Here is a 12,022-nt window from a genome sequence, read left to right as displayed (position 1 = left end):
TTTCATCCACCAAATCAGGGAGTTAAAGGGGTTGTCTCACCTCAGAAATTGGGGGCATGTCTCTAGGATATGTCCCCAATGTCTGATAGGCCTGGGTCCCCCCTCTGGAACCCGCATCTACCTTTCAAAAGGAGCCCACATAGTGAAGGAGGGTGCATTGGACCTATCAGACATTGGGGACCTATCCTAGCGATATGCCCCCAATGTCTGAAGTGAGACAACCCTTTAAAAGACAGAGTCCTCTGTTCACGATCGCTATCTCTTGGCCAATGTTCATAAAGAACATCTCTCATCCTGGAGAGAACCTGTCCTGCATTATGCAGATAACCCATTGAATGGTCACCTTGTAATGCCTAATTAGACATGTGGAGGTGCTGCAGGGAAACCGAGCATTTACTGTGCGACTTCGCGAATAACCAACTTTGGCTTATCGGAGCCCATACTTTCCAATAATTTACGGAGACAAATCTCCATACAGTATTAATCCAAAGTTTTGAACAAAGAGACTTTGGATGTAACATACAAAGCTCGCTTCGCTCAACACTAGAGACAATATTAAAATGGTCCATAAAGCGGCACTATTACTGTACAATGGGCACTGTGAGGGCACTATCACTATTGCTATTCCGAAGAGATGACTAGGAACTTTTCACCCAGATGAGCAGCTGTTACATCCTCTGCTCAGCCAGCTGTGGTAGCAATAGTGAGATTTGGGGGTGGGTGACAAAACAACCCTCCTTCTTGAAAAAATCTTGCATATATCTCTAATAAAATAGGGCTATAATAAATTCAGACTTTTACCCATACCTCTTTTATGACCACCTTTCATAACTCTTGAAGCAGGTGTAATTAAATATTCAAAGACATAAAGTGGAGCCAAGTTGGCACGTGATGACATTTCCAGCTGCCTGCAGCCTCCACTAGGGGGAGCTCACTGCATAGCGATGTACTATGGGGATTAATGGAAACTGTATGAATCTATATCCAGTAAATCCTTGTGTGGTCCACCTAGTGGAAGCAGCAGGCAGACAGAATTTTATCATGTCACGCTATGTCTGTGTGAAATCTATTACCGGTGTGTGTGTGTGTGTATAATTTTGAATGGATTTAAATTTGACATTTATCGTCTTTGGGCGTGACACATCCACCTAAGGCATACATCAGTCATTGTTCCTTTGTTTCTTCAGGTAAGACAACAATTTTTCGCCTTCAAAATATAATAATCTGCCTAGGGCTTAACATAAAATGAAGAACTTCAGTAGCTCTTGTGGTTTTGTCTCAGGGGAAGCTTACTCCAAGAATCAGTCATTAGTCAAGTAGCTTTTCCTGGTAATGATGGACAGCAGCTAACTGCAAACCCCTAATGAGTGCTCCTCATGGATATTTGTTTGTGTACTTGTTTATACCGTAGAGGTTTTATCATTAATAGAGGTATTTATTGCTAGAGCTAATTAATTCTGGACCTAATTTATTCCCTATTGTTAGTCTGTTGTTCACAGCCTACAAATGGCCGCTGATGGAGGGGCCACTGTTTCACTGCTAAAAGGTTTAAAAGTGCTTTTATATGAGGTATGCACCATGCCCAGGAATGGGAGACGCGGTAGTGGCTATGATGGTGGTAAAACGTACAACTCACGGTGGCAGTCCTTACCCTAGCTCTCCTTGGGCCATGCCACAAATAGAGGGTACACCCTATCTTCCTTCAAGGCATTCCCTGGTGGTGGGTCTCCTGCCTGGTGGTAGTTGTGGTGCTCTTAGTGTTCAGAAAGTGTTTGGCTACATGCAAGGGAGGAGTATAGGTGACAGTATGGAGACAACAATCAGGCCAGTTGGTTAAAATAAAGTCTCTTTACACAGTTGATGGTGAGAGTAGTAGTACAGGCAGGGCCACATCTGCCATGAGGCGAGAAGAGCATCTCTCCTCAGTCAGTGGACAATCTTCCTTTTGGTGGGGGGCCTCTGGCTCCTGTCTCCACTTTTCAACCTTATAGGCTTCGGGCCACTGATCCTGAAGCCTATGAGACAGTAGAAAGCACAGGTGGTTGCGATGACACCACTATGATCTCCTGCGTTGCGTCTCTCATGATCACCTCGTTGCTGCCGACACCAGGATGTGCAATTACAGTCGGCAGGCTTGTGTCCTGCATCAAATGGGAGTGAGGTATTTGAATTTTTTTTTAATACTAAACATTGTCACTACCCTGGGCACTAGGGGGGTTTGGATACCATTATCTATAGCTGGCGCCACAGGGGGGGCATTATATACTGGCTTTACAGGGAGTTGGCGGGTGGACATCATTTGCTGTCACTAAGGGGGGGGATTTATATACTGACACTAAGGGGATGATTATGTACTGGCACTATGGGGGGACGGGGTAGCATTATATACTGGTGCTGAGGGGGGACATTATATACTGGCACTATAGGGGGAATTGAGAAGCATTATATACTGGCACTACTGGCACTACAGGAGGGAAATTATATACTGGCGCTACAAAAGGAGGCAGAGAATTATTATATACTGGCACTACAGGGGGAGCATTATATAATAGCACTACAGGTAGGATGGGAGTCATTATATACTGGCATTACAGAGGGGGTGAAGGGCATTATATACTGGCATTTCAGGGGGGATGGGTAGCTTTATATATACTAGCATTATAGATGGCACAGAATACAGGGGGAGCATTATATATTGCCACTACGGGGAGGGGGATTGGAGCAGCACTAAATATTTTTGCACTACAGGAGTGGACAAGGGAGCATTATATATTGGCACTACGGGGGGGGGGGGGCATTATACATCTTGGCACTACAAGGGGCAATATACACTAGGGCATTACATATACTTGCATTATATTGCAGGGGGTTCTACAAGGGACTTATAACTGCAGGGGAGGTGGTTGTTAGAAATACAGAAGGCACTGCAGGGGGTGCAGTATAAACACTGGGGTCACTATAGTGGCATTATTACTACTGGGGGTTCTGTGGAGGCATTATTATTATTATTGGGCACAATATGGAGGGCACTGCTAATAATGGGTCACTCTTGGTGAAGGCGGTCAAGGAGCACCATTATTATGTTGGGGACTATCTGTATGCCACTCTTTTTTCTGCAGCATAGTATTTGGGGGCATTGAGGAGCACAGAGGGCACAGTATTGATGGTAGCAGCAGGATGGCACTGTCAGGGCATCAGGAGGAGGAGAAAGTAAGGATTAAAAGATGTAAGGATTCCAACTCATCATGGTTTTTTGCTTCTGAAGTAGAAGTCGAGGAAAGAGAATGTCTACATCAAAGGAGATGTCACTGGATTACAGAGCCTTGAAAAAGTATTCATAGCCCCTGGACTTTTCAAGATTTTTTTCATGTTGCACCCACAAACTTGAATGTATTTTTTATGTGATAGAACAACACAAAGTAGCAAGCATATGTGAAGTGAAAAGAAAATGATACATGGCTTTCAAATAATATTAATAAAATCAATAAATAAAAATTTACAAAGTCTGCTGTGCATTTGTATTCAGAGTCCACCCACGGTATCTGTAATTGTATCAGTATAACTACAGCTGCTCTGTGATGGCCTCAGAGGTTTGTTAGAGAACATTAGTGATCAAACCACATCATGAAAACTAAGGAACACACCAGACAGGTCAGGGATAAAGTTGTGGGGAAGTTTAAAGCAGGGTTAGGTTATAAAAAGAGAACCCCAAAACCCAAGCTTTAAATATCTCACGGAGCACTATTCTATCCCACTGTACTGCACATGCGCACTTTACATACAGGACTGCACAAGCTGGAGATTAAAGGGACTGGTGAGAGGAAGATCTAAAATGTCTGTCAATCAACCAAGGGAAGGAGAGGCTTCAGAAGAAAAGCAGTGGAGCTGGGGTGTGCTAGGGCTCTCTCTTGTCTGACCACGGGTATATGCATTTCCTTTCTACAGACTGTCAAGGAGTTAACAGGCATGGGGTTGCTCTGCTCTCCAGTGGCCAGACTCAGTGAAGCAGATAAAGCAGTCCTGAAGGAAAGAAAGACCAACCTTCCAGCTTGAGAGACAAAACCTTATCACCTGCCCCTGAAAAAGCAAATGATTTATTCTATAAGGTAGATCAGCCTGTAGAAGGAATAAATATTGGTAGGTTAAGAGGGGGGTGGGGGCTCCCCTTGTTTTAATTAGGAAGGGTGCATTGTTTATTCAGAGAGTGGCTCAGGGAGCATTTGGCCTGTCTACTACCTTTTCTATAGAACTGTGCAAATTGCAACTTGTAACGTGTAAGATCCACCGGTCCAAGCATCATCTGAACTGTGACATCTACTCTGAGTTTATATATATTTTTTTGCCACCTTCAGTAAAGCACTGTTGTTTCTTACAAAACTGGACTCATCATTGATTGCACCAACCCATGCACTGCCACAGCACAGCATTGCCTCTCATCTCGCTGGGACCTTGTCTTGCACCCCACAACAACCACCAATACAAAGGATACTCTGAACCATCACCAGGCAGGAGACTCCCCCCAAACCCACGGAATGCCCAGAGGGGAGAAAATGTGCACTCTTCATTCACTGCATGGATTGAGTAGCACCAGAGGGAGGACCACCACCATGAAAACTACTACTCTCACCCTTTCCACCGACCCTGCATCCCACTGCACCAGCAACATTCTCTCTGCAGCGGCGCAGCTCCCAGAACTGCAGGTAGGTAGCACAGGCCACTGCATGTCAATGGGAGGTGTTGATAAATAGGACATATCACTTGCCATTCAGCAACAACTGTGGCCTCTGCTCTCTGAATAACAAGGCCAGGCATGATGACCTTTTCACTGCCTGGTCCTGTCAATCAAAGTGCAGGGCGCGGCAGTTGCAGAGAGAGCAGAGCCTCTAGGTGTAATGGTAACGCCCCCGTTGCTCCTAGAGGCTCATTTGCATATATCAAAACATCATTTTTCTGAACAATGTGGGCAAATATGAACATGGGACCAACACATATGCATTTAGCTTCCAAGTGCACATGTAACAGGTCAGCCAGTGTCATAGGTACAAAACTGCTGACTGATGCCCTTTAAGTGCACCAAGGGCCGACCCTAGTCCTTCAGTGCTCCTAGTTCTTCCATTATTTTGTTAAATTCCCTTCTTCCCTTGATTGTTTAACAGGGACAGGCATTTTAATTCTCCTCTCGCCCAAAACTGCAATCTTGCACCTGCGCTGTACTGTACATAACTGTTGCATACGTAGTAGAGAACTGTACTGCGTATGCGCAATTTACAGAAAAGTGATGGATCTAGGGTTCACCGAGTTTCTAGGGTCTGCTATCGGTGCACTTATAAGCTCAATTACATATTGAATCAAAAGACTTTTTCTCATAAATGTAGGAATGGATTCAAAGGAAAGGTAGGGTTTATTACACTCTGTAGGCCCTTCCAGAAATGATGCTTGCTCTTATAGAAAATTAAGTACCGGACCATATAGTTGACCACGTTCAAGTGTTTTTGCAAAATGACATGCAAAGGGTCCAAGCCTGATTTATGAATAGTATCATCAGGTCTAGAGCCAAAGAGTTCTGTGCAGTATTCAGAAGTAAGGCTCTAGATGCACATGAGTCTAAAAACTAGCCAGTCAACTACACTGCCTTGAAAAGGTATTCACACCCCTTGGACTTTTCCAAATTTTTTACGTTACACCCGCAAATTTAAATGTATTTTTGGGGGATTTTATGTGATAGACCAACACAATAACAAGTATGTGTGACGTGAACAGAAAATGATACATGGTTTTCAACATTTTTAATAAATAAAACTCTGGAAAGTGTGGCGTGCATTTGTAGTCAGCCCCCCAATACTTTGTAGGACCACCTTTCATTGCAATTACAGCAGCAAGTCTTTTGGGGGATGTCTCTACCAGCTTTGCACATCTAGAGGCTGAAATGCCAATTTTTCTAATTTTTCTTTGCAAAATAGCTTGCGCTCAGTCAGATTGGATGGAGAGCGTCTGTGAGCAGCAGTTTTCAAGTCTTGCAACAGATTCTCAATGGGATTTAGGTCTGGACTTTGGGCCATTCTAACACATGAAGATGCTTTGATCTAAACCCTTCCCTTGTAGCTCTGGTTGGATGTTTAGGGTAGTTTTGGAAATCACGTATCATTTTCTTTTGACTTCACATAAATTTGCTACTTTGTGTAGGTCTATCACATAAAATCTTAGACAGTATCACCTGCTGGTCCCCTCCACTGTGACGTCACAATCCTCCTTTAACTCTGGCCAGCTTGGCACATGAACCCGATTCCGGAAAAGTTCAGGTTCGCTCATCCCTACGCATGCGCGCTAATTATAGTAAGACTGATGCCCACTGTGGGGTGTTCAACGCTCGAGCACGGACAGTTGATTTCACCGGGGGGACAATGCTGACCAGACACCCAGAGTTGAGGGAGGATCATGATGTCACAGTGGAGGGGGCAGGCTTGGTGGAGCAAGGGCAGGTACAGGGAATAAGTGAAGAGGAGGACCTGATCTCCAGCAGAAGAAGTGCCTGGTCTCCTATAACAGTTATACATGCCCTACTGGTCACTTTGAAACATTTGCATATGAATTAAAGTTATTTTTCTGCCATTCGCAAATACACTTACCTGTAATACTAATAATCGTACGTTTTGCATTGTGTAAGGCAGCACTATGTATGTAGCCTTGGATTACATATTAAGCTGACCGATTCTCTTTAATATATAAGCCATTGGGATACCTGGAGCTCTTGGGCGTTTTATAAGAGGCAAAGACTTGTTAGCAAGATTTTATTTCTTGCAAAAAATTCACTCTTTTAATGAGGAAAATGCAGAAAAAGGTGATTTGGTAATACTACAAGCACACATATGGTGAAAACGAGATATTATCCATCTACAGTACATACATCCTCCTGATCATTCACCTGGGACTATCCATTAATGAGGACGTGATCCTGGTCTGTTCTTCTTGGCCCCGAGGGACTAATTATCTTTATTAACCCATAGTTACTAGTGTATATAATCTCACAAGTAGCCTAATGATCAGCAATTGAATACAGATAATTCACCACTGGTTCTAACATCTTGGCCTCTATCTGGATCTCCATTCAAAGTTCTTGCTGTAAGTAGCGTACGGTAACCTACCTGAGGGGATGCTGTAGGTGTCCATATTCATAGTTGAGGTAACTTATTGGCAGAGTAAGCTTGGCTTGCTTTAACCACATTTACAACAAAAAATAGGCATTCATTTTTAACCAAATTTTCTTTATGTATTTGGATGCACAAAGCATAACACATAAAAATTAATACATAAATTGATAAAATTGGGATAATTTTAAGATATAATAAATAGGAAAATAATAAAAGAAAAGCAAAGTGGCCCATGTAAATAATGTCATGCAGTTTTAATCTCAAAATGAAACAAAATGCAACTTTTATGAAAAAAAAGTCAAGCAATATTTTCTAAATATGTTTTATATAACTAATGTAATGTAACCCATTCATCACATAAAGTAATGCAAAAACTCAATTAAAAATACATTTTTATTATCAATAGTATAATATGATGGAATAACAATTGTAGTTTTGCTAATGATAATAATTAAAATAATACATACAATATAAACATTACTATTATTGTTATAGTGCAATCATGATATGATTAAAAACGGAAAATATTAATTTGCATAATACATGCCTTTTCTGATTGTTGTAGGTAAATCCTTGTGTTATTCTCTTCTTTAATGTATTCATTCATACAAACTATTTAAAACTGCTTAAAAATATCCATTTTAAAGTCAATCTATTCTAGGATTTACATATACTAGTCATCATTATCATATTTTTAATCATTATTATTATAGATAATTGTAATCAAAATTATAACACCGATGATAATGATTGAAAAAGACTAAACATATACTAAAAGTAATTTAAAAAAAATAATATCTCTATATCTGCACTGGTAAAATGTTTCTCACATAATATTTTGTGTTAGTTATTTCATCCGATCCCTCATGTTTCTATATTTTTTTTATTTGGAAATTCTGTGCAATAAAAATATACAGATTTATAAATCTGTTAGCAGCAGCAGTAATAACTATAATAATACACATTCTTTTTTTTTTTTTTTTACTACTATTATTATTGTTTTTATTATTATTATTATTATTATTATTATTATTTTTACTACTATTATTATTGCTTTTATTATTGTTGTTATTATTATAATTTTTACTACTATTATTATAATTTTTATTATTTTATTATTATTAGTATTTTACTACTATTATTATAATTTTTATTATTTTACTACTATTACTATTGTTTTTATTATTGTTGTTATTATTATTATTGTTATTATTTTTACTATTATTACCAATACTATTACTAATTATATTGCTTAAGGGGGTCTCCCATGTATCATTGTTTACCCAGGAACAGGGCCAAATACAGTATATGTTACTGGCCGTGCCTTGACAATAATATAATACACAATCCACCAGTCTTGGGTACAAATCTCTGATATGACCAATATAGGGGCTCCACAAGCAGAGTTCCTTTCCTCCATGATGTCCATATGCACTAACAGTGCATATGGGTCGGTTTTGTCGTAATGGTACATACATGTAAAAAAAATATACAGTCCGTTGAGAAATAACTATGTACTAAAGTGTATGAAGACCCCCATAAGCATTCTGGAAATGGTTCTCTATGTGTATGATTTGTCTTTTCAGATTTGATCATATAAATGCATGTGAATGGGACCACCACTGAATATTTCATCATTAAAGGAATCACAGAGGTCCCTGAATTACACATCACCATATTCATTGTAGTATTTCTCATATATCTCATGACCATCGGAGGAAACATGGTCATTCTCATCCTCATCTGCATGGACACTCATTTGCACACGCCTATGTACTTCTTCCTGGCTAACCTGTCCATTGTCGACATGGCATCCACCACCAGCAGTCTGCATAAGATCCTCATAAGTTTCATTACTGGGGATAGGACTGTTTCATTCCATGGGTGTATGACACAGTCTTTCATGTCTGGATCTTTCACAGTCCATGAGTTGTTCATACTGGCAGCCATGAGTTATGATCGTTATGTGGCAATTTGTAGGCCTCTAAGCTATCATCTGATCATGAACCATAGGACATGTGTTCTGTTGGTTTCTTCATGCTGGACCTTGGGCTTTCTCTTTGTTAGTCCTCTTGTTGGCATATTATCCAGTTTTTCATGTTATACCTCCATTGAGGTCAACCACTTCCTCTGTGATATTGTCCCATTGCTGAACATCACCTGCAGTGATACCTCCATTTTGGACATATTATTCTTTATTGAAGGGTTGTTTCTGTTCACTATTGCCCCATTTCTTTTCACTTTTACTCCTTATATTTTTATCATAGTTGCAATACTGAAGATCCATACCAGTCATGGTAGACGTAAGGCATTCTACACATGCTCCTCACATCTCACCGTGGTCGTCCTCCTCTATACACTTCTGGTTAGTCAGTATTTGGTCCCAAGCTCATCAAGCAATTTTGACTCTAAAAAACTATATGCACTATTTAATATGGCTGCTGTACCCCTACTAAACCCTTTGATTTATAGCTTTAAAAACAAGGATGTGAAGGCTGCATTACAGAGGAGGTTTGGACGGAAACTGTGAAGTGGTTCACACAAATATGTCCTTGTGTACAAGTCAAGTTTTTTTTTAGGTAATACACATTTGTATTGACCACAAAGACTGCAAAGTAAAACCCCCAAATCCTTGGTGTTCTTCTAACATCTACATAATAATCGCAGTATCTTCTTTCTACTACTATAAATGGGGGTCTGGCCCAAGGATTAGTAATGCTGCCTCCTAGGTCTTGTGCTCTGTTTGAGGATCACTTAGTAGATGCTTGTCCATACCTAATATCTGACATTTTTCATATGGAGAAGCTCTTGCTATTATACAGTAGGACAATTTCTTCCAGAACCATCATAAATACATAAAGTAGACATTAAAGACTGTTGTTATGGTGAGGAGTTGCTTGCTTCAGTCCTCCTGCTTGGCAGGAAATTGTTCCTTTGGCCCCTTCATAGCAGTTGGGAAAACCACTGATCATAAAGGTATGGCATGTTGTAGTCAATTTGACTCACGGTCCTGCCTGACATATAAAGGTATAGATTGGTTACAGCGTATATGTCCTTCTAGTTCTCATAAGTGTTGTCTAGATTAGAAAGCCAATTTTCATTTACCTAATTAAGGAGTTGTTCTATTTTCAGGATGCTTATCTTTTGGCCAGTGGTCACAAAGAACCTCTCTCACTCTGGATGACCGGTCCTATCCTGCCCTGAATTGCACATATAACCCATTGAATAGGCACTATGTAATGCTTATTTTGACCTGTGGAGGTGCTGCAGGGAAACTCAGCACTTATTGCCATGATTCCCCGAAGCAAAGTGTCAGCCCTCGGAAGAAAGAAAACTTATAGAAAATTTGTCAGTCACACAAAATGGACTCCAGACTACTTTGGCAAAAGGTAATTGTCTCCATCCAGTCACCAGCATTCACACATACCCTGTGGTTATGTCGCTGCAATCTGTGGATGTAGGCTTGCTCCAATCCTTTTGTCTCTTCATGGAATCCCAGAAAAACACCATTAATCCTGATTAAATCACCAACTCCATTTGCTAAAATGCGGCTCCAAACTTGAAAAGGAACCTCAACCATGATTCACTGTTGCCTAATGTACCATTCTCCAGACTTTTGCAAAAAATCTGCTTGTGTTGCAGCCAAATATTTCTAATTCATGTGGGGTGCAGAATAATGGCAGCAGGTGCTGTGGACTGATGAGCAGAGATGAGCAAAGTTGAACAAGGTGAACACTGTTCAATTACATATCTCTGTACTCTTTACAGGGACTGATGCAAAGTGGACTGCCTCCTATGGATCCCTTCAGCTTCAGATTACAGAGCCTGCACTGTCCCTGCACTGTCTCTGCAGTCTCTCTATGCTCCTCCTATGCTTACCCTGCTTATGATCTTCCTACACTGTCCCTGCACTATCCTTGCAGTCTCCCTGTCCAATATTCCACAATTAAGGGCTTATTGAAGACTTTCCATAGCACTTTTCACATCTGTCACTGTGCTCAGATCTCAGTGAAATGGCGGAGACTGCGCAAGATGAGGCTCTTAAATGGCTGTGACATCACAAGGGATGGCCATCTGATGATTGCCTGGCTGCATAGCATTATGGGTCACATTGGGTTTACGGGCTTCTTACTTTCACTTTGTAATGTATTTTAAGAAAAAAAAAGATTTGTTACCATGAAGCGTTAGGAAATTCAGCTTCGTGGCAATCCTGCAAAAAAAAGAACAAACAAACCCTCAAACGGCTATGTGATCAGAAAAATAAAAAAAAGCTATGGCTTAATCAGAAAGGAGTAAAAATGCATCTCCCTGTCAATCAAATAATGAAAGAGCGGGCTTTAACAGAATAGTGGCAGAGTTAGAGTGCACGGAGGGGCTAGGGCTCGCTCTTGGTGCATTTAAGAGTCATTTACATATTGAATCAAACATGTGTAACACCCAACCTCTTGAGGCACTAATTGCCGTTAACTTATTGGCAACTGTGTCTCATCATCATCATATACCTCGCGAAACACTAATTGCCGTTCCCCACCGTCATCTTCTTCTGACTGTGGATGCTCAAGAGTTTGGGAATCAGTGCACAAGATCTCCTCATGTCCCTTTTCAAGCGGGTGTGGCGAAAGGCCCAAATCAAGCAATGGCAATGAAAAGAGCTCCTGGGAATAAGACTCTCCATGGTGGGAGCAAGGAGGATCAGGGTGAGGATTCTGTTGACCAGACTCTTGGCTACTGAGACTGGACTTTGTGGAAGACAGGGGGGTGCTTACCTGACTGGAAGCATTATCTGCTGCAATCCAACTGACCACGTGGTCACACTGGTGTGACTTTGAGAGTAGTGTCCTGTGCCGCCCTGCAAACTGGGACATGAAGCTAGG

At 40.9% G+C, this 12,022-nt stretch overlaps 1 protein-coding gene across 1 annotated transcript; it reads left to right on the top strand.

Moving 5' to 3' along the window:
* Positions 1 to 8,748: 8,748 nt before the first annotated feature.
* LOC122919717 (olfactory receptor 146-like) lies at positions 8,749 to 9,678 on the top strand. Its single transcript, XM_044268901.1, has one exon. It carries the CDS (start codon positions 8,749 to 8,751, stop codon positions 9,676 to 9,678), a length of 930 nt encoding a protein of 309 aa, XP_044124836.1.
* The last annotated feature ends 2,344 nt before the right edge of the window (positions 9,679 to 12,022 follow it).

Source organism: Bufo gargarizans, chromosome 9 (genome assembly GCF_014858855.1).
Source record: "Bufo gargarizans isolate SCDJY-AF-19 chromosome 9, ASM1485885v1, whole genome shotgun sequence".
NCBI classification, from domain to species: Eukaryota; Metazoa; Chordata; class Amphibia; order Anura; family Bufonidae; genus Bufo; species Bufo gargarizans.
Note: the sequence above shows the minus strand (reverse complement) of the source record. Positions and strands in the feature narration are given on the sequence as shown.